The sequence below is a fragment of the Helicoverpa zea genome, chromosome 15 (genome assembly GCF_022581195.2).
Source record: "Helicoverpa zea isolate HzStark_Cry1AcR chromosome 15, ilHelZeax1.1, whole genome shotgun sequence".
Lineage (NCBI taxonomy): Eukaryota > Metazoa > Arthropoda > Insecta > Lepidoptera > Noctuidae > Helicoverpa > Helicoverpa zea.
Window position 1 is genome coordinate 10,000,001 of NC_061466.1, and position 24,620 is coordinate 10,024,620.

At 34.3% G+C, this 24,620-nt stretch overlaps 2 protein-coding genes and 1 long non-coding RNA gene across 3 annotated transcripts; 2 read left to right on the forward strand and 1 right to left on the reverse strand.

Moving 5' to 3' along the window:
• Window positions 1-10,604: 10,604 nt before the first annotated feature.
• LOC124637022 (serum response factor-binding protein 1) lies at window positions 10,605-12,982 on the reverse strand. The gene is made up of 3 exons (XM_047173337.1): window positions 12,686-12,982; window positions 12,298-12,459; window positions 10,605-11,930 (listed from the first exon to the last, which is right to left on the reverse strand). Exons 1-3 carry the CDS (start codon window positions 12,722-12,724, stop codon window positions 10,641-10,643), a joined length of 1,491 nt encoding a protein of 496 aa, XP_047029293.1. The 5' UTR covers window positions 12,725-12,982; the 3' UTR covers window positions 10,605-10,640.
• Window positions 12,983-13,305: 323 nt separating this feature from the next.
• LOC124637075 (60S ribosomal protein L36) lies at window positions 13,306-15,005 on the forward strand. The gene is made up of 4 exons (XM_047173396.1): window positions 13,306-13,457; window positions 13,613-13,736; window positions 14,200-14,292; window positions 14,832-15,005. The coding sequence occupies exons 2-4, from the start codon at window positions 13,614-13,616 to the stop codon at window positions 14,982-14,984; spliced, it is 369 nt and encodes a 122-aa protein (XP_047029352.1). The 5' UTR covers window positions 13,306-13,457; window position 13,613; the 3' UTR covers window positions 14,985-15,005.
• Window positions 15,006-16,664: 1,659 nt separating this feature from the next.
• Window positions 16,665-24,532, forward strand: LOC124637178. The gene is made up of 2 exons (XR_006985189.1): window positions 16,665-16,863; window positions 24,293-24,532. It is a non-coding gene; the product is annotated as an uncharacterized LOC124637178 (long non-coding RNA).
• Window positions 24,533-24,620: the final 88 nt, after the last annotated feature.

The following is a 24,620-nucleotide window of genomic DNA, read 5'->3' on the forward strand; positions in this document are numbered from 1 at the left end:
TTGGACTAGAATGAAAAATGTTAATGAAGGAAACCTAAATTATTACCTAATTTGAGTTCTCCCAAATATTTTACTCACTTTAAAAATAAAGTATGGCGACTATTTTTATCTTTCGTTTTTTTTCTTTAACTTAGCTTTTACTGTCTTTAATTAGCTGACCAGCCAAGTATCCGCTACAAAAGTTAGAGTTCAGTTTCCATAGAGCGTTATATCTAAAGTATTAAAAAAAGTAAATATTTTTTTTCCTTAATTTAAAGAACAAAATGTAATGTTTGTTTTAATAATAATTACATTACATTTTATACCGTGGTTAAGCTCATGTCAGTACCATAACTATTTATTTCACTACGAGTTACGGGGTGTCTTTAATTATGTGACCACGACTGTATAAGATGAGTACATAAGAGGAGTACATAAGAGAGTATATAAGAGAGGATATAAGAGAGTATATAAGAGAGTATATAAGATGAGTACATAAGAGGAGTACATAAGAGAATACATAAGAGAGTACATAAGATGAGTACATAAGAGAGTACATAAGATGAGTACATAAGAGAGTATATAAGAGAGAATATAAGAGAGTATATAACATGAGTACATAAGAGGAGTACATGAGTACATAAGAGAGGATATAAGAGAGTACATAAGATGAGTATATAAGAGAGTACATAAGAGAGTATATAAGAGAGTATATAAGATGAGTACATAAGAGGAGTACATAAGAGGAGAACATAAGAGAATACATAAGAGAGTACATAAGATGAGTACATAAGAGAGTATATAAGAGAGTATATAAGATGAGTACATAAGAGGAGTACATGAGTACATAAGATGAGTACATAAGAGCAGTACATAAGAGAGTATATAAGAGAGTACATAAGAGAGTACATAAGATGATTACATAAGAGAGTACATAAGGGAGTACATAAGATGAGTACATAAGATGAGTACATAAGAGAGTACATAAGAGAGTATATAAGAGAGGATATAAGAGAGTATATAAGATGAGAACATAAGAGGAGTATATAAGATGAGAACATAAGAGGAGTACATAAGAGGAGTACATAAGAGAGTACATAAGATGAGTACATAAGAGAGTAAATGAGATGAATACATAAGAGAGTATATAAGATGAGAACTTAAAAGGAGTACATAAGAGAGTACATAAGATGAGTACATAAGAGAGTACATAAGAGAGTACATAAGAGGGTACATAAGAGAGTAAATAAGATGAGTACATAAGAGAGTACATAAGAGAATACATAAGAGAATACATAAGAGAGTACATAAGATGAGTACATAAGATGAGCACATAAGAGAGTATATAAGAGAGGATATAAGAGAGTATATAAGATGAGTACATAAGAGGAGTACATGAGTACATAAGAGAGGATATAAGAGAGTACATAAGATGAGTACATAAGTGAGTACATAAGAGAGTATATAAGAGAGGATATAAGAGAGTATATAAGAGAGTATATAAGATGAGTACATAAGAGGAGTACATAAGAGGAGTACATAAGAGAATACATAAGAGAGTACATAAGATGAGTACATAAGAGAGTATATAAGAGAGGATATAAGAGAGTATATAAGATGAGTACATAAGAGGAGTACATGAGTACATAAGAGAGGATATAAGAGAGTACATAAGATGAGTACATAAGAGGAGTACATAAGAGAGTAAATAAGAGAGTACATAAGATGAGTACATAAGATGAGTACATAAGAGAGTAAATAAAATGAGTATATAAGAGAATATGAAAGTACATAAGAGAGTACATAAGATGAGTACATAAGAGAAAATGAAAGTACATAAGAGATTACATAAGATGAGTACATAAGAGAGTACATAAGAGAGTACATAAGAGAAAATGAAAGTACATAAGAGATTACATAAGATGAGTACATAAGATGAGTACATAAGAGAGTAAATAAGAAAGTACATAAGAGTGTACATAAGATGAGTACATAAGAGAGTACATGAGAGAGTATATAAGAGAAAATGAAAGTACATAAGAGATTACATAAGATGAGTACATAAGATGAGTACATAAGAGAGTAAATAAGAAAGTACATAAGAGTGTACATAAGAGAGTTCATAAGAGTGTACATAAGAGAGTATATAAGAGAAAATGAATAAGAGGAGTACATAAGAGGAGTACATAAGAGAATACATAAGAGAATACATAAGAGAGTACATAAGATGAGTACATAAGAGAGTATATAAGAGAGGATATAAGAGAGTATATAAGATGAGTACATAAGAGGAGTACATGAGTACATAAGAGAGGATATAAGAGAGTACATAAGATGAGTACATAAGAGGAGTACATAAGAGGAGTACATGAGTACATAAGAGAGGATATAAGAGAGTACATAAGATGAGTACATAAGAGAGTAAATGAGATGAATACATAAGAGAGTATATAAGATGAGAACATAAGAGGAGTACATAAGAGGAGTACATAAGAGAGTACATAAGAGAGTACATAAGAGAGTAAATAAGATGAGTACATAAGAGAGTACATAAGAGAATACATAAGAGAATACATAAGAGAGTACATAAGATGAGTACATAAGATGAGCACATAAGAGAGTATATAAGAGAGGATATAAGAGAGTATATAAGATGAGAACATAAGAGGAGTACATGAGTACGTAAGAGAGGATATAAGAGAGTACATAAGATGAGTACATAAGAGGAGTACATAAGAGAGTACATAAGAGAGGATATAAAAGAGTATATAAGAGAGTATATAAGATGAGTACATAAGAGGAGTACATAAGAGGAGTACATAAGAGAATACATAAGAGAGTACATAAGATGAGTACATAAGAGAGTATATAAGAGAGGATATAAGAGAGTATATAAGATGAGTACATAAGAGGAGTACATGAGTACGTAAGAGAGGATATAAGAGAGTACATAAGATGAGTACATAAGAGGAGTACATAAGAGAGTATATAAGAGAGTACATAAGTGAGTACATAAGAGAGTATATAAGAGAGGATATAAGAGAGTATATAAGAGAGTATATAAGATGAGTACATAAGAGGAGTACATAAGAGGAGTACATAAGAGAATACATAAGAGAGTACATAAGATGAGTACATAAGAGAGTATATAAGAGAGGATATAAGAGAGTATATAAGATGAGTACATAAGAGGAGTACATGAGTACATAAGAGAGGATATAAGAGAGTACATAAGATGAGTACATAAGAGGAATACATAAGAGAGTAAATAAGAGAGTACATAAGATGATTACATAAGAGAGTACATAAGGGAGTACATAAGATGAGTACATAAGATGAGTACATAAGATGAGTACATAAGATGAGTACATAAGAGAGTAAATAAGAAAGTACATAAGAGTGTACATAAGATGAGTACATAAGAGAGTATATAAGAGAGTATATAAGATGAGTACATAAGAGGAGTACATGAGTACATAAGATGAGTACATAAGAGCAGTACATAAGAGAGTATATAAGAGAGTACATAAGAGAGTACATAAGATGATTACATAAGAGAGTACATAAGGGAGTACATAAGATGAGTACATAAGATGAGTACATAAGAGAGTACATAAGAGAGTATATAAGAGAGGATATAAGAGAGTATATAAGATGAGAACATAAGAGGAGTATATAAGATGAGAACATAAGAGGAGTACATAAGAGGAGTACATAAGAGAGTACATAAGATGAGTACATAAGAGAGTAAATGAGATGAATACATAAGAGAGTATATAAGATGAGAACATAAAAGGAGTACATAAGAGAGTACATAAGATGAGTACATAAGAGAGTACATAAGAGGGTACATAAGAGAGTAAATAAGATGAGTACATAAGAGAGTACATAAGAGAATACATAAGAGAATACATAAGAGAGTACATAAGATGAGTACATAAGATGAGCACATAAGAGAGTATATAAGAGAGGATATAAGAGAGTATATAAGATGAGTACATAAGAGGAGTACATGAGTACATAAGAGAGGATATAAGAGAGTACATGAGATGAGTACATAAGTGAGTACATAAGAGGGTATATAAGAGAGGATATAAGAGAGTATATAAGAGAGTATATAAGATGAGTACATAAGAGGAGTACATAAGAGGAGTACATAAGAGAATACATAAGAGAGTACATAAGATGAGTACATAAGAGAGTATATAAGAGAGGATATAAGAGAGTATATAAGATGAGTACATAAGAGGAGTACGTGAGTACATAAGAGAGGATATAAGAGAGTACATAAGATGAGTACATAAGAGGAGTACATAAGAGAGTAAATAAGAGAGTACATAAGATGAGTACATAAGATGAGTACATAAGAGAGTAAATAAAATGAGTATATAAGAGAATATGAAAGTACATAAGAGAGTACATAAGATGAGTACATAAGAGAAAATGAAAGTACATAAGAGATTACATAAGATGAGTACATAAGAGAGTACATAAGAGAGTACATAAGAGAAAATGAAAGTACATAAGAGATTACATAAGATGAGTACATAAGATGAGTACATAAGAGAGTAAATAAGAAAGTACATAAGAGTGTACATAAGATGAGTACATAAGAGAGTACATGAGAGAGTATATAAGAGAAAATGAAAGTACATAAGAGATTACATAAGATGAGTACATAAGATGAGTACATAAGAGAGTAAATAAGAAAGTACATAAGAGTGTACATAAGAGAGTTCATAAGAGTGTACATAAAAGAGTATATAAGAGAAAATGAATAAGAGGAGTACATAAGAGGAGTACATAAGAGAATACATAAGAGAGTACATAAGATGAGTACATAAGAGAGTATATAAGAGAGGATATAAGAGAGTATATAAGATGAGTACATAAGAGGAGTACATGAGTACATAAGAGAGGATATAAGAGAGTACATAAGATGAGTACATAAGAGGAGTACATAAGAGGAGTACATGAGTACATAAGAGAGGATATAAGAGAGTACATAAGATGAGTACATAAGAGAGTAAATGAGATGAATACATAAGAGAGTATATAAGATGAGAACATAAGAGGAGTACATAAGAGGAGTACATAAGAGAGTACATAAGAGAGTACATAAGAGAGTAAATAAGATGAGTACATAAGAGAGTACATAAGAGAATACATAAGAGAATACATAAGAGAGTACATAAGATGAGTACATAAGATGAGCACATAAGAGAGTATATAAGAGAGGATATAAGAGAGTATATAAGATGAGTACATAAGAGGAGTACATGAGTACGTAAGAGAGGATATAAGAGAGTACATAAGATGAGTACATAAGAGGAGTACATAAGAGAGTATATAAGAGAGTACATAAGTGAGTACATAAGAGAGTATATAAGAGAGGATATAAGAGAGTATATAAGAGAGTATATAAGATGAGTACATAAGAGGAGTACATAAGAGGAGTACATAAGAGAATACATAAGAGAGTACATAAGATGAGTACATAAGAGAGTATATAAGAGAGGATATAAGAGAGTATACAAGCTGTTGATTTGCATCCGTGCCATATTCAAGGAGGTAATTATGCTAATGATTCTCAACCCAAATCAATAAAAAAATTGGTACGTAATTTTTTTTCTTAATTTTTTTTTCGGAATTCCGAAAATGTCATCTAGCCTTATTTAAACTTGGCGCGTATGTTACTGGCCTTAAAACCGTGCTGCACCCTCACACAAACGCAAACGCAAAGCATACGTAGCGATCACTCATAAATTTCATTCATAAAATTGGATTTCTTTTGAAATACCACGACATTACAATGACAAAAAAAGCAGTGCATATTAGTTATTTCCCATCTACTGTAATTCCAATCGATTATTTACGTATTGTATGTGCTCCTCCTGAACTATGGCACAAATGCAAATCAACACCTTGTATAAGATGAGTACATAAGAGGAGTACATGAGTACATAAGAGAGGATATAAGAGAGTACATAAGATGAGTACATAAGAGGAATACATAAGAGAGTAAATAAGAGAGTACATAAGATGATTACATAAGAGAGTACATAAGGGAGTACATAAGATGAGTACATAAGATGAGTACATAAGATGAGTACATAAGATGAGTACATAAGAGAGTAAATAAGAAAGTACATAAGAGTGTACATAAGATGAGTACATAAGAGAGTACATGAGAGAGTATATAAGAGAAAATGAAAGTACATAAGAGATTACATAAGATGAGTACATAAGATGAGTACATAAGAGAGTAAATAAGAAAGTACATAAGAGTGTACATAAGAGAGTTCATAAGAGTGTACATAAGAGAGTATATAAGAGAAAATGAATAGGAGGAGTACATAAGAGGAGTACATAAGATGAGTACATAAGAAAGTACATAAGAGAGTACATAAGAGAGTAAATAAGAGTGTACATAAGAGAGTACATAAGAGAGTACATAAGAGAGTTAATAAGAAATTACATAAGAGTGTACATAAGAGAGTAAATAAGGAAGTACATAAGAGTGTACATAAGAGGGTACATAAGAGAGTACATAAGATGAGTACATAAGAGAGTATATAAGGGAAAATGAAAGAACATAAGAGATTACATAAGATGAGTACATAAGAGAGTAAATGAGATGAGTACATAAGAGAGTACATAAGAGAATACATAATAGAGTACATAAGATGAGTACATAAGATGTACTGTAGGTCAGATAGGCAGTCGCTTCTTGTAAAGCACTGGTACTCAGCTGAATCCGGATAGACTGGAAGCCGACCCCAACATGATTGGGAAAAAGGCTCAGAGGAGGATGAAGATGAGTACATAAGATGAGCACATAAGAGAGTATATAAGATGAGTACATAAGAGGAGTACATGAGTATATAAGAGAGGATATAAGAGAGGATATAAGAGAGTATATAAGAGAGTATATAAGAGAGTATATAAGATGAGTACATAAGAGGAGTACATAAGAGGAGTACATAAGAGAATACATAAGAGAGTACATAAGATGGGTACATAAGAGAGTATATAAGAGAGGATATAAGAGAGTATATAAGATGAGTACATAGGAGGAGTACATGAGTACATAAGAGAGTACATAAGAGGAGTACATAAGAGAGTATATAAAGAGTACATAAGAGAGTACATAAGATGATTACATAAGAGAGTACATAAGGGAGTACATAAGATGAGTACATAAGATGAGTACATAAGATGACTACATAAGAGAGTAAATAAGAAAGTACATAAGAGAGTACATAAGAGAGTATATAAGAGAAAATGAAAGTACATAAGAGATTACATAAGATGAGTACATAAGAGAGTACATAAGAAAGTACATAAGAGAGTACATAAGAGAGTAAATAAGAAAGTACATAAGAGTGTACATAAGAGAGTACATAAGAGAGTAAATAAGAAAGTACATAAGAGTGTACATAAGAGAGTACATAAGAGAGTACATAAGAGAGTATATAAGAAAGTACATAAGAGAAAATGAAAGTACATAAGAGAAAATGAAAGTACATAAGAGATTACATAAGATGAGTACATAAGATGAGTACATAAGAGAGTACATAAGAGAGTACATAAGAGAGTATATAAGAGAAAATGAAAGTACATAAGAGATTACATAAGATGAGTACATAAGATGAGTACATAAGAGAGTACATAAGAGAGTACATAAGAGTGTACATAAGAGAGTACATATGAGAGTACATAAGAGAGTATATAAGAGAAAATGAAAGTACATAAGAGTGTACATAAGAGAGTACATAAAAGAGTACATAAGAGAGTATATAAGAGAAAATGAAAGTACATAAGATATTACATAAGATGAGTACATAAGAAAGTACATAAGAGAGTACTCAAATTTTGACTTTTGACCCAGAATAACTTTTGACGCACACATAGGATCGATGGGGACTTCTAATATTTAATTTGTTTTGGTAAACCCAAGCTCTCCATCAAAATTAGGCTTTCCGGGAATGTTTGTTATTTCAAATGTCTATTTTGACCGGACTAAATTAGGTAGGTGGTGTATTACTTGTAGACGTAATAATAGGCTTAGTAGTAAGGCTCGGGCCTCAGAAACGGACAAAGAAACCTCCTGAGATAGGTAATACTATTACCATGTTGGTATTCAGTACGACGCTTTCATTATCTTGTTATAGGCTACCTTAAATATATTATAATACCTACAGAATATTTATGTAGACATTGTGGTTATAATCTTATCTAATAAATGAATATATACATATATGCTAAACCTCAAGATTTATTCACTCTAATTCCCACTAACTGGCCGTCAACAATTAATTCAAGCAATATCTCAAGAGATTGCAACTGATATATGACCTCCTTACTGCGTTCGCGCCATCACTCAACCAATCCAATATGGCGGCAGTAAATCGCTTCAAGTCATCTGTTAAGTGCTGTGTTGGTATGTAATTAAGCATTCCCGCGTTGAATCAACGCTGTACACAAATTAATGGCGGGTCACCGCGTAGTCTGGGACATTCGGTATTGCGAATTCCGCATGCAATGGCGCTCCACCTGTGTGTGAACGTCTGTATTATAACGTTTACGGACGAATTTCGGCGTCATTGTTATGGAATTTACGGTTAGCACTATAATATCTGTGACATAACATCTTAGTTATTGTGGCCCGTTTATGCGCACAAAAGTACCTGTAGGTTCAAAGATCTTTATATCCACTTTCACGGTCCTCCGGTCCGAATCCTAACATGAAAGGACAAAACTGATTGACGTTATTTTTGCAATAAGTAACCAGTCTCCAAGCTCACAAATCCTATCTTTTAACACATAAGTAACTAAACACAAATATTTTAGCGGCAACTGCAAAGAAAAACGATTCAAAATCTTCACAATGTCACAACGTTGTACAAGATTCTTATTTCAAAAAAGTCGACGAGTAAAGCTGCCAGTGACACCAAAGTTTTACTTTTCTTTTTCTTCAGCCGCCACAGTTAAATAATAGTGTTCATTATACCGGCTGACGTTTTTCCGCAAGTTGGGCCCGCAAAGGGTGTCGGGACGTAAATGCAAATAACTGTCACGGGCCAGATGATTTTATGGGGCCTTTCCTCGTTTGATTTGTGAAGACTTTTCTTTTTTTATTTTAGGTTTATTTTACTTGTGCTTTTGTAGGTTTAAAATGTTTTTCTTGCCTGTGTAAGCTATTTTGTACCGTCTTTTCCCGCATTCTAGGCAAACTCCTATCCACTCACAGATTAAAACTATGTCATTTACCAGGTTCCGCTTTTGCAAAAACACGTACCCACCTATGCCTATTATCAGTTTACGTGGGTGGTAGCGATGATTTTCAGACCAGTTTGTAGTCTTCTCAAAGATTTTAAAGGAATCCGTCAACCGTTATTAAACACAACTTTTAACCAGTAGGTCAAACTCAATTTTCTTACCAGTACCATAACTTTAAATTTCCCCTAACACCTTTGATTTACATTTCCCCACAACACCAGATTCCGCGATCTCCAATCTGCACCAGTACAGTACAATACCTACAATAAATCGACCAAATCTAAGCAATCCAGGTTACCCTGGTATTTGCAAAATGTCCGCCACTGTGGTGCAGTCAGTGGGAGAGGGGGGGGGGGGAGCTATAAATCGCGTTGGACCCGAGAAATGCTTCATTACGAGCCGCGACAACCCTGCTAGGTGTTTGTGGTGGTTTGCTATTTATTTGTAGTTGTTGAAACAGGGTAATATAACATGAGAAATCCTTACTAATAATTTTATTAATTGCGAAAAATTGTCTATCTGTTTCAGCTTTCACGCCAAACCTACTGAGCCAATTTGCATGAAATCTGTGTTAAACACAACTATTCATACACAGTTACAGAATACTGAAAGTCAAGAACCTGATAAAGAACATAGTAAAGAGACGTCTTTTTATCCGGGTGAGGAAAGAAGTGCCCTCGGAAAGTGGATGATACCATGGCCTACCGTTACCTTTACGGTACTACAATTTTAAAATTTTGATATAGGGAACATTGGTGGAATCTACATACAATTTCACTTTCTTCATTAAATATACCTACCATACCTTCAAATAATCTCCAACATCTACCTACCAAACTAATGTTGATACATTCCTAAATTCTTGGTACTACGTAGGTAGTGTTGGGCCTCGCTCAAGCCGCAAATAGGTCAAGGCATATACTCTATGGTCTGCGGTCAACGTAATTTGGACAACAGTATTAGCAGTATGTGATGTGATTTAGGTAAATTAATTCCTGGATTTATTGCCGGTCGTGTACGTGCAAAAAGGAGTGAAAGATATTCTGTTGGGTATTTTGGGAATACTGTTTTGGCTACAGTCAGAAATCTTCTGCTAGGCGCAAAATATTTCGAGTTGGGACTTGGGCTATTATAAAAATGTGTCAAAGTAAAAAATCAAGTCCAGCGGAAAATTGCAATAGTCAAACTGCACCCATGTAACATATTCAATAAAAAAGTAAACATATAATATGTAGACGATTATAATGAGTTCTAACAAAGCTCTCTCTCAGCCCCTTTACTGATTTAGTGAAGATATTCTTACCAAGGTTAATTATAAGGAGTACAAGACCAAACACAGTTACTTATGTAGAAAAATATATACAATTTATTTATATTCCTCAACTCTCATCAAAAACAATCTTTTTACCTTCAAACGGTAAAATACCTGATTTCTTCCTCTTAGCTTCCCAAGATGGATGCAATTTCTCTGGTTCTTCATTAACCCTATCATTTCTATTAAAACCTCTTTTATCATTAAAATCATTATTAAATGACTTTTTGTCATTAAAGTTCCTTCTATCATTAAAATTATTATTAAATGACTTCTTATCATTAAAGTTCCTTCTATCATTAAATTGGGGTCTATCATTGAATTTGCCTTTATAATTATTTCCTTCATCATAGCCATTTTGTTTATTAAACCTGATATCTTCATTATGATAATTATTGTTTTGTCTTAATCTACTTTTAGGGACATGGCCGAACATTACTGCTCTTCTTAATTTTCTGTTGCCTTGCATATGTTCATCTTTTATCTCATCGGGAGCTCTTGGTTCTACTACAGACATGTAATTCTCTCCTGTTGATGTTATAAAGAAGGGATCCACGATTTTTTCAACTACAGGAGCATCTGAATCTTTCTTTAATTTCTTTTGTAGTATCTTTTCGTTGAAGTTCTTAGTTTTATTAAGTTCTTTTTGTTTCTTTATTGGATTCTTCTTGATTATTTCTTTTTGAGGCTTTGGATTCTTAATTTCTTTCGGTTCAACTGTTTTTGGACTAACTACTTCAGTTTTCTTAGCTTTCGTTTTATTAGCTACAACAGCTGGTTTTGATTTAGCAGTCTGTTTCAAAACTTGATTACTGTCTTCTTTTAATTCACTGTCACTAGGCTCTTCAACTGAGTCATTATCTTCTTCTAAATTTTTAGTTTCATCTTCATCTTCCACTCCATCACCATCAGACTGGTCACTCTCATCACCAGATTCCTCATTACTATCATTGTCATTGCTTGACATGTCATCTTCACCAGACATTTCGTTACCTTCATCATCCCCAGACATTCCATTAACTTCATCATCATCCAATTTGCTTTTATCACCTAGATCTTCAACATTCCAATCTCCTTCAGAATTAACCACTTTACTATTCTTATCTTTCTTCTTATTCTTTTGTTTTTCTTTGGCCTCCTTTTTCATCTTTCTTCGTTCTAATCGGGACATGAATAGATCTTTTATGGGGACATTAGAAAATCTGCCTCGGATGAACTTATATTTTTCTTGGAGAGCTTTGTGAAGTAATAATCGGGCACATGCCTTGTCTTCATCCACTTGTGGCTTATTTAAAAAGGAGTTTAATTCTCCTTTGTGTGTAACTATGAACTTTGCTAGGTCCTTTGGTTTGATTTTCTGTAAATAAATAATAAAGTACTAAATACATGTAGGGTTGAAGGTTCTATGTCTATGTACAATCCTACATTCATTTGGTAAGTTGATTAATAGCATTCATTTTCACTTCTACGGACTTCAGAAAAGAATTGGTTATTTAAATTCCAAGTAAGTAACTACCAATATGGTATTCATGGCAAAAATCTTATATGATGGTGATTTTTCAATTATTTCCTAAGGGCTACGAAAGCAACTTAAATAAGCCTGTTTGATTGAAGAAATATAAGAGTTACTAAAGTATAAATTATTTCCTAAGGGCTATAGAAAGCAACTGAAATAAGATTGTTTGATTTAATAAATATAAGCATAAGTAAAGTGTAAAGAATACCTTTATAATCAAAACTTCTTTCACAGCAGACTCAGCTTTCCTCTTTAACTTTTCCTGCAACTTTTCAGGAGCTTTCTTCTCAGTCAATTGTTTAGCCTTTCTGGTCAGTTTATGTATTATCTGTATCTTGGCTTGACTTAAATTCTTCTTTAGAAGTATAACCTGGAATTATTTAAGTAAACTATTTATTACAATGGTCTTTCTTAAACAATGTATGAGGCATGATAAAACGACTACGAAAGAAGATATAATATAAAAATAGAGATAAAAAGCATCTCAAAGACTGCAGCAGAGTCTATTATAAGACTGGCTATTTCTTCATGTTTTTAATATGTTCAAAATCAGTAAGCTCTTCAAAATCAATTAGGTGACTATTAAAGGTCATTACCTCATTATTGAACGCCTGTTTTACAGCTCCAACCTCCATTTTTATTGATAATATTAAAGTTTTCAGTAACAATTAGGTTATGTTTCTAAATGCTGCCCATATTCTTCAATAACTCGGGTTAGACTGCTTACAATACAACTGTAACCCGCGTAAATGAAGTAGCATAAGTTTGCGATGCTCTCTGTTTCAATGTAATTGAACTTTCACTAAAATATTTAAAAGTAAATAATAAATATCGTGTGCTCCTCGCTTTTGGATATTGCAAACTTGACGTGACGTAATAATATTTTGACATTGACGTTAACATAAAAGTGACGTCTTTACTAAATATTCTGTCTGATATTCTCACCTGACTGATCAGAAGTTTCTATCCCCTTTCCTACAGCAACTCCCATTTGTGTGTGGAAAATATCTGCTAAATTCAACGACTTACTTTTAATTTAAACCAAATAGATAAAATTACTTTTATTCGTTTATTACATATGTTTGATGACTACTTCCATTACAACAGTCGCGGTTTAGTAAAATCAAAAAAATATTCATCGTAAGGACTTGAACTACCTACTGTATTTTTGCTCATAGTTGTTTGAGTCGGTCATGTCATTTTACAGACACTTTCACTTTATCCATTTAAGTCCATTATTTAGTAATGTTACTAACTCGCCTAAAAGTCTATAACATAGTATCTGTAATCTGCGGCGCAACTTTAATCTGTCAAAGCTGTTTTAAAAACAAACCAAATTCTTTCTGGTCGGATCTGTCAATCCGTAATGTACGTAAAGATTTTTGATAAAATAAATTCTATTAAAATCCAAATAATCTAAATGATTTCTTATGTTTTAACAGTGTTTTGAGATTCTTTGTGTTAAGAAGAAAGTGATTGTGTGAATATTTCGTCCTTATAGTTTCTGTGTTTGTTGTTTTCAGCATGGCTCCTCGGTTTGAGTTAGCAGTCGGTCTCCGAAAGGGGCACAAAACCACAAAAATATCCGCCGGCAGGAAGGGTATTACAGACAAAGCAATTAAAATCAGGCCCGCCAGGCTAAAGGGTGTAAGTATTTTCCTATATCTTGATGAAAAATGAAGTGAGGTTATGTTTTGAATCTTGTAAACGTTGCCGCAGGGGATTTGCACATTTTAAATGCATTCAAAACGGTTATTTGCCTTAAAATGGATTTAAATAAGTTCACTATTAGTGCCACTGGGTAAGAGTGAACTTAATAATAGGTACTTGAAATAGTTCTTTGTCACAATTATCCTAAACTTAGATATAATTTTCCCACTACATGTCAGCCTAAGAGCGCAGTAAATAATTTTCTATTGGATGAATAGTAATATTTATATCCACTTTGTCATCCAAACACTGAATAATAAGTTGATCTCAATACTTGAGATATTGTTCTTGTGAAGTCTTTATATTAGTATTTGTATGCCACAAACCGCTTACTCTACTACTACTATAACCTATCCTTTTGTTAACTGTGTACTTAACAATTTTTGTTTAATATTTCCAGCTCCAAACCAAACACTCAAAGTTTGTGCGTGATCTGGTCCGTGAGGTTGTTGGACACGCTCAGTATGAGAAGAGGGCTATGGAGTTGCTGAAGGTGAGTCTTAGAAGACACTGGTTATATTATCCTTGTTACCATTTATTGGATACAACATAATGGGGTTGGAATAAACTAATCAACTATTATGGCTGCTTTGGCATTTGTCCATTTACTGGTTCTCTTTAGAATGCTGTATTAGGCTGCTTTAGGAGACAGCTTGGACTAATCTGCAGGATAAATGATTTCAACAGAATAAAAATAGCAGATAAACTGTTAATTTTCAAAAAACTATGTTAGACAATTTTAACTGTTTACAAGTAAAGAACGATTGCTATCAGCACCATTCATCATAATATTATTGATTCATAGCTTGTTATTGTACCTAATAACAAAATTTTCTTGCGAAGATCTTAATTAGCTTTCCCAATGGTGATTTTAACAGACAAAGAAATTCTTATTTTTCTCTGTCCGATGTATGGCATTTCAAATTCTATTTTCGAAATATTATACATATAACCTTTAATGGCTCTCCACTACAGCATCTATAGTTGATTATTTTTAATTCAAACCTTATTAACTAAACCATATCATTCCAGGTGTCAAAGGACAAGCGTGCACTCAAGTTCTTGAAGCGTCGTCTGGGCACACACATCCGTGCCAAGAGGAAGCGTGAAGAGCTCAGCAACGTTCTGACCCAGATGAGGAAGGCCGCGGCACAGGCACACCATGCCCCCACACACACTAAGTGAACAATAAACTAATTAATTGTATCTCTGTCTTTTATTGTATTGTAAGTCACTGTTTCTCTCCGTTCGAAATGGAGGAGACTTGCTCAAGATCGGAACCAATGGAAGCTACTGGAGGAGGTCTTCGCCAACAGGCATACTGAGCTGAGAGACATCTTATAACTAAAACATACAACAAACTGTCTTAACATTATCTAAGGATCAGTACTTTCACCTAAGATAGGATGATTGAAAGCCCTTTGACTGAACAGGTCTATAGGTACTTTAGCTAACTTGTTGAGCGCAAAGTTAGTGCACTACACCGGTAGATTATTATGCTAACTGATTTTTCTTATGGTAGCACTGACCGACTTGTACTGCTGCATTTCAAGCTACTGTAATGTTAAAAGATTTTAGTTATTTGGACAATACTAAACTAGATAAATGATAAAAGGCGATGTTCAGTGCTTAATAACAATAATTTAAAAATAAATCTAGAAAAGACTAAAATAATGCACTTCAGCCAAAAATCAGCTGCGCCAGACATTAACATCACATACCAAGGGACAGCTATCAATAAAGCTGATACTACAAAATTTTTAGGTATTATTATTGATAGAAGTCTTAACTGGAAAGCTCATACAGAAGACCTCAATAAGAGAATCAGCTCCTCATCCTATGCTCTCTATAGACTCTCGTGTGCGTTCGCGCAGCGGAATGTTGTTGAATTTAAAGATTTTAATTATGCAGATAATTAGTGTAAGACGTCCTATAATTATGTATGGTAAATAAAAATTTGTGTATGCAGCCATTGTGGAGAAATTCACCAAAAACAGATTCCGCTGGGCGAACGTTGGCGAACGTTGTCCTGGCGGAACTTTTTTTAATCCATAGACTTTAGAAGAAAAGAGATGTGTCCGAAAATTAGTGTGTATTTGTGTATAATTGATTATGTATGAATGAAATCAGTGCATGCATAAACTTCGGAGAAATTCAAGTTTCCGCTACGCGAACGTTTGGCCATTAGCTAGTTTTCATATAAAGCGCTAACATAGAGAGCTGTAGATTTTTACATACGTTGTTTTGAATTTGTTTATATTTGTTTAAAAAAAAGATTTAGAAAAAGTCGTAGGGTTTAAAAGATAAAAATATAAACGTAAAATACACTTATTAGGTCTTAGTTCTTAAAGTATGCAGTTTGAGGTCTAGATTTTCACGTTTACACAAACCTTGTAAGTGTCTCCAACATGTTGCCAAGTATCAATGATGTTCCGTTAGTAATTAAAAAGTTATAGGATATTTTACCATGAACAGATTACTGTTTACAAAGCAGTCGAATATCACGACGTTCTAAAGGAATTGCATGGTAAAATGTATGCCAATAATTAGTTTAATCATTCAACTAGTCACTTGCAAAATTTCATGTCATTAAATTCAGTAATTAAAGAAAGACAATTATAATACTGACGGAGCATCGAAACCCTACATAATCCGACCAAGTTCGGACAGCTACAAAAAAGCGGCCGTGCCATATGTCTAAGCAACGTTCTTAACTTGGAAGGTTAGTATATTTATTAATATGGTACAGGTTAAAAACCACAGATAGCTGCAAACCATTTTTCATTGAACACAAAATATTGACTCTGCCATCACTTTTCATATACGAAGTAGCAAATTTTGTTCGGACCAATCCACATTGTAATTCGTAACCGTAGGAAAAATGATTGCCTCAGTATAGTGAGTTCAAAAACTACCCTGAAGAATAAAAGTGTTTTCTGTTTGGCGCCCAAAATCTATAACAAAGTACCCAAAGCAATAAAACAAATGCCAGATACAATGTTTAAAAAAAATCTTAAAGGGTATTTAATAAATAAGTGCTACTATAGCATACAAGAATTTTTAAGTGAGTGATACACACATATTTTATATTTTAAATTCTCTTTAGTGATTGTTTTTATTTTGAGTCTTTTCTTTAATTACTTACATATTTTAATATTGTTTTTTTTTTTTTTTATATAGAGTCAATTTTAATATCTTAAGCTAGCTTAAGAACCATTTGAAATTTTGTACGCCATCATAAGGCAAAACATGAGTTGATACTACTTATAACACCTATGCTTTGTACCATGTTTTACAAAATAAAGTAGGTATCTTTATCTTTATCTTTAACTGTACTACTAATATGATATGTACCTACTACCAAACATGTTATGTATCTACAGTGGCACCACAAATACTTAAGGAAATTACTAAAATATTGTGCTCCAAATACTAATGAATGACAAGCCCCAAAGTTAGCACAAGTATGATATGCATCTCTGAAATGACAGGTTAGGTACACTTGCCAATCACTATAAGAACGAAATTTCTGATAAACGGTGCCAAGTTTCTTCAGAAAGTAGACTATAAGATTACAATAGACTGAGATGGCATATCACATTACACTAATATTACGGCGAAAGTTGGATAATCTGTATGTTACACACACAAAGGGCTGAATATCATTAATTTGATGAAACTGCTAAACTAAAAACATTTTTCAGGGTAGTAATTAATTCTCTAAGGAAGAGATGTAAAACACCATCTTAAATAGGTACTTTAAAGTTTAAATGCTACGTACGACTCGCACTTGACTAATTTTATAAATGCACCCACATATTGGTATCGATAGGAAAGGAAGGTATTATGTAAGTTAATCTCGACGTCGTCGCTGACCCACATAGAATTCAATACGTCATGGGGTAGCATTACGTAGCTGTAGGTAGAAACACAGAACAAACATCTCTAGCTTACACAAATATTTGTTCCGAAGCGCCAATCGATGCCCTTGAACTTAGGATGCGGTTGCAACTCTCCCTACTGCACAAATAATGGTTAGTTAGAACTATGTATCAATTGAGAATAATCTTAAGTTCTCGATGCAATTACTGCGAAGATTGTAGCGGGAAATTTAAATATAGTACCTACAGAAGCATATATTACTAAATACATAGTTGCTTACAGGCTGCATAGATCTAATAAGACGTGATAGCCAGACTGGCTGTTTTCACAGATGATGTATTTCTGTAGCCGCTATTTGTTTTATTAAAAACTGCAATAAGTAGGTAGTTAAGGATTCCCATTCAAGAAACGTGATTTTTTGTGCGGGAGGTGTTTTTATTTTTTGCTTAAGTAGGTATAAAGTCAGGGCTTCAATCTAACATTGTAGTTTTGCCACCTAACTTAGGTCTGTTGGCCTCGTTGGTCTAGTGGTCGCAAGCGCGGCTGGTGTGCGCGTGGTCTCGGGTTCGATTCCCGGGTCGGGCCGAAATCGCTTTGTGGGTTTTCTTAAACTTTCACAAAGCAGCCCATAGTCTGGAAGTTGGTGATTAATTCACCCGTGCATCGGAGAGCACGTAAATGTCGGTCTCTTTCCGGTCGTGTCGGATTGCCGTCCCATCGGGTTATGAGAGTGAAGGAATAGGGAGTGCACCTGTGTCTGCGCAAATGCTCGTGCACTATAATATGTCCTGCGCAGCTGGCTGATCTCCTTAAATGAGAACAGCCGCCGTGGCCGAAATCGGCCGTGGACGCCATTATTAGGTCTGTTAATGCTAAATTAGCCTGCGTGACCTTTAACCCTCAAACCGCTAAGTTATGCATTTTTTTTACACCATACCTACCTAAGTAAAGTTAGACGAGTTTTGCTCGCATTGTGAATTAATTTATCGTGTTGCAAAATAATATTCAATATGAGTTTTATTTGACTAATCAAATATTTGGGTAATACAAAGTTTGAGTCGCTTCCGCGAAAAAGCCTGTTTCACTTTTTTATTATAATTTGGTAGAAACCAACCTATGTCAGTTATTTTATATAATGGGTGTTGTGTTCGTGTAGTATTCAGGTAGGTACAGTCAGCACAAAAAGTCAATGAACGCGAAAGAAAACCGTTAGCAGATAATCTACAAAAATAATAAAGTATATACCTAAGGAGGATTTGTATCACACGAGCTATATAGAGCAATTTGAGCTCATGCTTACCACAGATTACTTAATAGCCGGTAATAAGGTATGGATGGAGTGTGGCTGCTGCGTTGTGAGTCGCTGATTCAATTCCCGCATGAGCCAACAACAGTTGTTCCAGGTTTGACTAACTGTTAATAAAATTAGCTTAGGCATAATATTGGTGTAAATCTAGTAAAGCATAAGTACATCAATTTATCTTTCTAGAGCGTTTTTCATACTGGGGCCCGATTCTCCTAAGTTAATAATGTCAAAATCGAATCGCAATATGATCGCAATAGCAGGGGCCCGATTCTCCTAAGTTAATAATGTCAAAATCGAATAGAAATCGAATCGCAATATGATCGCAATAGCAGTTTTAACCATATCGGGCATTCTGCTACTAATAAAAGACCAATCGTATTCGATTGACATTTGATTGGTGTGCGATTGGTCTGCTATTTTAGTGATTTTGGTCTATACGTTAGTTTGCTGTACAATCATTTTGCAATCGTAAATCATTTGCAGACAAAATGATTCATTATTGAATGACAGAAAAGGATAAAAACGTTTATTTCAAAGAAAAAATAGCGGAATACCACATACGCTTCAATCGTAATCGAGTCGGGATTGGATCTCAGTCGAATCGAGTCGAACGTGAATCGTATGTCGCTTAATAAAATTAGGCGAATCGGGCCCCAGTTTTAACCATATAGGGCATTCTGCTACTAATATAAGATCAATCGTATTCCAACGACATTCGATTGGTTTGCGATTGGTCTGCTATTTTGGTGATTTTGGTCTATACCAGTGTTTCCCAAAGTGGGCGATAACGCCCCCTTGTGGGCGCTGCAGGTCTCAAGGGGGGCGGTAAGAGACCCAGAAAGAAAATAGGGGCATTGTGTAGAGGCCTGGGGGGTGATTTGTAATTTTATTTAGCTAGGAGGCCTCTTAGACAACGACTTGTGAACATCAACTAATATGAATTACAAGATTGCTCAGACTCGGTTCTATATTTCTCTCCACGTAATTCATATGTCTGTCCTATTTTACTGAATATAGAAAAAATAAAAATCATGTCAATGTCAATCAGTCGCTCCGTTTCGTAATTAAAGTAGACACAAACAAACAAATAAAAAGGCAACAGACACACTTTCGCATTTTGATAGTTATTAGTACTCGTAGATATCATGTTTTAACAAGTTTTTGTTAAATAACCCGAATTGTGAATTCCTGTATCAGTCGGCTAGTTCAAGTTGTACGACCAGGATGGCACGGGCAGAAGAGACAAGTCACTGAGGGTGCCATTCTAATCTGCAAAGCCTAGGTTCACTTCATTATTCAAATTTTTAACAAAACTACAACAGTGCATGCGCAAACAAGGCATGACGTCGAGGCGGCACTGGAGGGGTGCCAGTCCGGCTGTCACCCCTCTCTTTCTTAGACTCTTTCTCTGTCTCTTTCTTTTTTTTTAGACGACCTCGATGGCGCAATGGTCACCATGCCGGACTGCCGAACCTGAGGTCCCGGGTTCGATTCTCGGTTCGGTCGACATTTGTGTGATGAGCATGCTTGTTGGCCGTGGTCTGGGTGTTATGATATGTATTTATAAATATGTATATATGTAGCTATGTGTAGTTTATCAGTTGTGTTAGCACCCATAACACAAGTTAATTAATAACTTACCATGGGGCTAACTGACCGTGTGTGAAAAGGTGTCCCGACATATCCCGACATTATTTCTCGTTTATTTATGTTTTTTCCCGGTTTACTTAAATTAATTCCTCAAAGTTATAAAAAAAAAACAGTTTTTTCAACATTTCTGGTTTATTCTGCGCCCTTTGAGTCAGTCAAAAAATTTTGCGCTCGCTGCACTCGCGCCTTTCACTTAACAGTGACTATTTTCTAATTTCTTTAGGTATCATTGCGTCACAAAAATCAAAAAATTTGCGCTCGCGGCTTCTTCTCTTTGCAGTGTTTTTTTTCCACACTTGTTGAGGTACTTTTGTGCCCCAAAACTAAACAATTTGCGCGGTTTTTTTTAACTTGTTTTGGTACTTGTTTTTATAAAACATGTTTGGGTTCTATTATGTCCCAAAACTCAAAAATTACGGGCTCGCTTCGCTAGCGCTTCAAAAGTTTGCAGTGATCTGTCTCCGGTTTCTTTGTGAGGCAAAAAGCACCATGAATGACCATATTGCACCATATTTTGTCGTTTTTTTGGTGGGTGCTCAATAGGTAGTCCGCCCCGGTTGCCACCCGATGCTACGCCGCCACTGTAAGAGTCAACTTGAGACCTAAGCGCCGCGGTATGTTACCTACCTGCGCTCAGGTTTCAAGTTGCGGGTTATAGTAAAAGTTTCGTTTAGAACTCTCCGTTATATAGGTCACAATAATTAATTAATTTAATTTGAAGTTATAGTGGTTTTTAAATAGGTGAAAAAATGGGGGGCGCTAAAAAAAATATTTATTCTCAAAGTGGGCAGTAGACAAAATAAGTTTGGGAACCACTGGTCTATACGGTAGTTTGCTCTACAATGATATTGCAATAGTTCATCATTTGCAGACAAAATGATTCATTATTGAATGACAGAAAAGGATAAAAACGTTTATTTCAAAGAAAAAATAGCGGAATGCCACATACGTTTCAATCGTAATCGAGTCGGGATTGGATCGCAGTCGAACGTGAATCGTATGTTGCTTAAGTAAAATTAGGAGAATCGGGCCCCTGTAGCGATATATTTTATCCAATTGGTTATTCTCCCGCTGTCGCTTATTCATTTTCTTATGAACTTTGCTGAATACGTTAACCAATCGTTGCCGTTGTGTTAAATGAACCTGCAGTATTTTATCTTATATTCTGGCAATAGAACCTTGAGTCGCGGTGGAAAGTTAGATATTAGATCAATGGCCGATAAAGACCAATCGAGTGAATTACAATTTATTAGGTACTTTATCGCTATGGGTAAGTACCTGCTGACGCTTTCGTAAACACTGTAAATTATTAGCCCTACGTAAAAGCTACACCTAGCCTATACTATACCTACATAGGAGTAGAAAATAGCTTATTGTCTGCCAAAGCAGTTTTCCTCAACTAGCATTTTCCCTGGTTACACACGTTCATTTCATATGAATAGTGATCAAAGATTTCATGAACATAATATTCTATTGATGCTCCAGATTCGATTTAATCAGACACAGTAAGTAGGTACCTACTGTTAATATTTATCCTCAATCCAATTTTAAAATTCCCGCCTTTTTACTAAAATTGCAAAAACAACTTAATTGTTCTGGATAACAAACATTTTTGCGAAAACATATTTATTTACATGTTATCGTGAACTGATTATGACGCTTGTTATACCTATAGGGGGTCTTGTAAAGGTCGTCCAGGCTATCGAGTTGCGTCACTCGAGCCCGCGGGTTACGTTGACACCCATCAGAGAGATATGAAGCCGGTCACATCTCTAGTTACTTTTACTTAGCTGTTATTAATAAACTACTATCGTGGTGTGAATAAACGGCTTATAACTTTAAGAGAGTTTGTTTTATTTATGGAGGGAGTATAAGAGTTGAGATGTGTGTAACACAGATCCAGATCTAAGCATGCTGGATTAGTGTAGGTATATATGTAGTAGGTTCTCATATAAACAGCCAACAACTCTATAATTTTCGTCCTGCCATTATACAACATTGGTAAAGTCATTTGAAAGTACAGTCACGCATAAAAGTCATTCCCACTAAAGATCTATAATGTGATATTCATACTGCATTTCTTTCGTACATTGTAGGTACCTTATAAATTCCCCATGTAGCTGCTAGGCTAAAATTTGCTATGGGCCTTAGATGGTGGCCGACTTAAATATATAAAAAAATTAAGCTCCAACAGTGACGATTAACTATGCCAGCGAAGAAAAACAACGGAAATGCAATAGTAACAAGAAATGCGTCACAGTCACGTCAATATTGAAAATCACGATATGTTTTTATGTTTAAATCATCACGCTATCGTGATAAGGGGTTGGGTGAATGTAGGTACTTAGAAAAACTACATTTTCAGTTCTCTTTTATTTTCCTTTATTCCTGATTCGGACGTAAGGAACAAGATTACAGAAGTTTATATATTTTATACGTACTCATGGTGCTGATAAAAATTATCAGTGACACGATAGTTTCATTCCTTATCATTAAAGAAGTACATATAAGTAGGTGTCTATGTCTAGATACAATAGCCGTTGTATCAAAGTATAAAAAGAAGGAATTTATTTTAATTCCAATTCAAAAGCACTCCCAAAAAAATTCACTGTTTAACACATTGCGCATTTGTTTACGCTATAAAGAAGTGTGCAACAAAAATCTCCCCAGCAACACGTAATCTATTAGTCTATATTTTAAAAACATGCCGATGCCAAAGTAGATATATTATTTTACTATACAAAATTAACAAGTTCCTCCGATACGATACTGTAGGAAGAAGACCTGCAGCTATAGGAATGCTGATAAAATATGAAATCTTATCAGCAAATTGCGTAACTATCTCATTATCACTTTCAATTTTGATAATAAAGAAGACTATTTCGGAAATTCTTCTTCAAATTCATCTTTGACTCCCCTTGCATTCTGAAAGGGCCTTAATTAGGGTGACGACATTCCAATTTTCAGTATCCTCTAAGTAGGTATATTATACTTTATTGTCCAATGTCCAACTAAAGGATAGAAAGATACCCAGGGCCACACACATCGTATTTCTGTAGTTACTACATACTAAACAATGGTAACAAAATCTACTCGTGTCAGTCTGGCTTCGAGTTTCGTTTCAAGTTCTTCGTAACGCGACCTTGACCTTTAAAACCTTTAGTGACACTTCCTCTACAGTCTACAATTGAATGATGTATTAATACATTAAAGTAATCTTGTAGTATCATCTGCCTAGTCTTTTCCTAACTGTAGTGCTTATGTTACCATCTGGATGTATCTAGGTAAGTAGACGCAAATGCTCTCTACATTCAGAGACTGCTTTACTGACTTCCTCAACCCAGTAACAAACTATCTGGGTCCTTGGAGCTATAGGTAGGTAGGTAGGTACCTACAAATACATTTTTCAGCCAGCTGCATGCAAATGTGTAGGAATTTTACGTCTTTTTATTCATGAAGGGCAGCTAAAAATATCTTAATATGTAGGTAAGTTGTTCTTAAAATGATTCATCAATCAAGATAATCATACCTAGGTATATAAACCACTTATACCTACGAGTAAACAATTAAAATACTAGTGGATAGGTATTGCTACACGACGAAAAGGTCGAAAAAAGACTACAGAGTTTTGAAGATTTATAATAAATAATTACAGTGCCAGATCGAACCGGAGACCCGAGCGCAGCAGCCGCGCTTTGCGACTACTAGACTACGGACTACTAACGGTGAAGATTAAATTACAATAATGGGAGTACGAAGAATAAACATCCGTTTCATTTGTTTTTATTTTTAAAGATTTTTGTTATCCGCTTGACAACTCTACCAATCAACGCAATCTATTTGTCAAATATACGAAATCAGCCTCCAATGACACTAATTAAAACGTTATAACTTATCCAAATGATTTATTTACTTTTATTTTGAACTTTTGCTTACTATTTGTCGACGAAAATCAGCGAGTTACTAACCATATCAGCAGTTTA

Excerpts from the sequence above, each read along its gene's own strand:
- LOC124637022 (XM_047173337.1), bottom strand. The coding sequence starts at position 12,724 with ATGGAGGTTGGAGCTGTAAAACAGGCGTTCAATAATGAG. Across the intron at positions 12,460-12,685 it reads AACAGGCGTTCAATAATGAG|GTTATACTTCTAAAGAAGAA; the intron begins GTAATGACCTTT and ends AAATAATTCCAG. Across the intron at positions 11,931-12,297 it reads AAGAAGTTTTGATTATAAAG|AAAATCAAACCAAAGGACCT; the intron begins GTATTCTTTACA and ends ATTTATTTACAG.
- LOC124637075 (XM_047173396.1), top strand. The coding sequence starts at position 13,614 with ATGGCTCCTCGGTTTGAGTTAGCAGTCGGTCTCCGAAAGGGGCACAAA. Across the intron at positions 13,737-14,199 it reads GGCCCGCCAGGCTAAAGGGT|CTCCAAACCAAACACTCAAA; the intron begins GTAAGTATTTTC and ends TAATATTTCCAG. Across the intron at positions 14,293-14,831 it reads GGGCTATGGAGTTGCTGAAG|GTGTCAAAGGACAAGCGTGC; the intron begins GTGAGTCTTAGA and ends ATATCATTCCAG.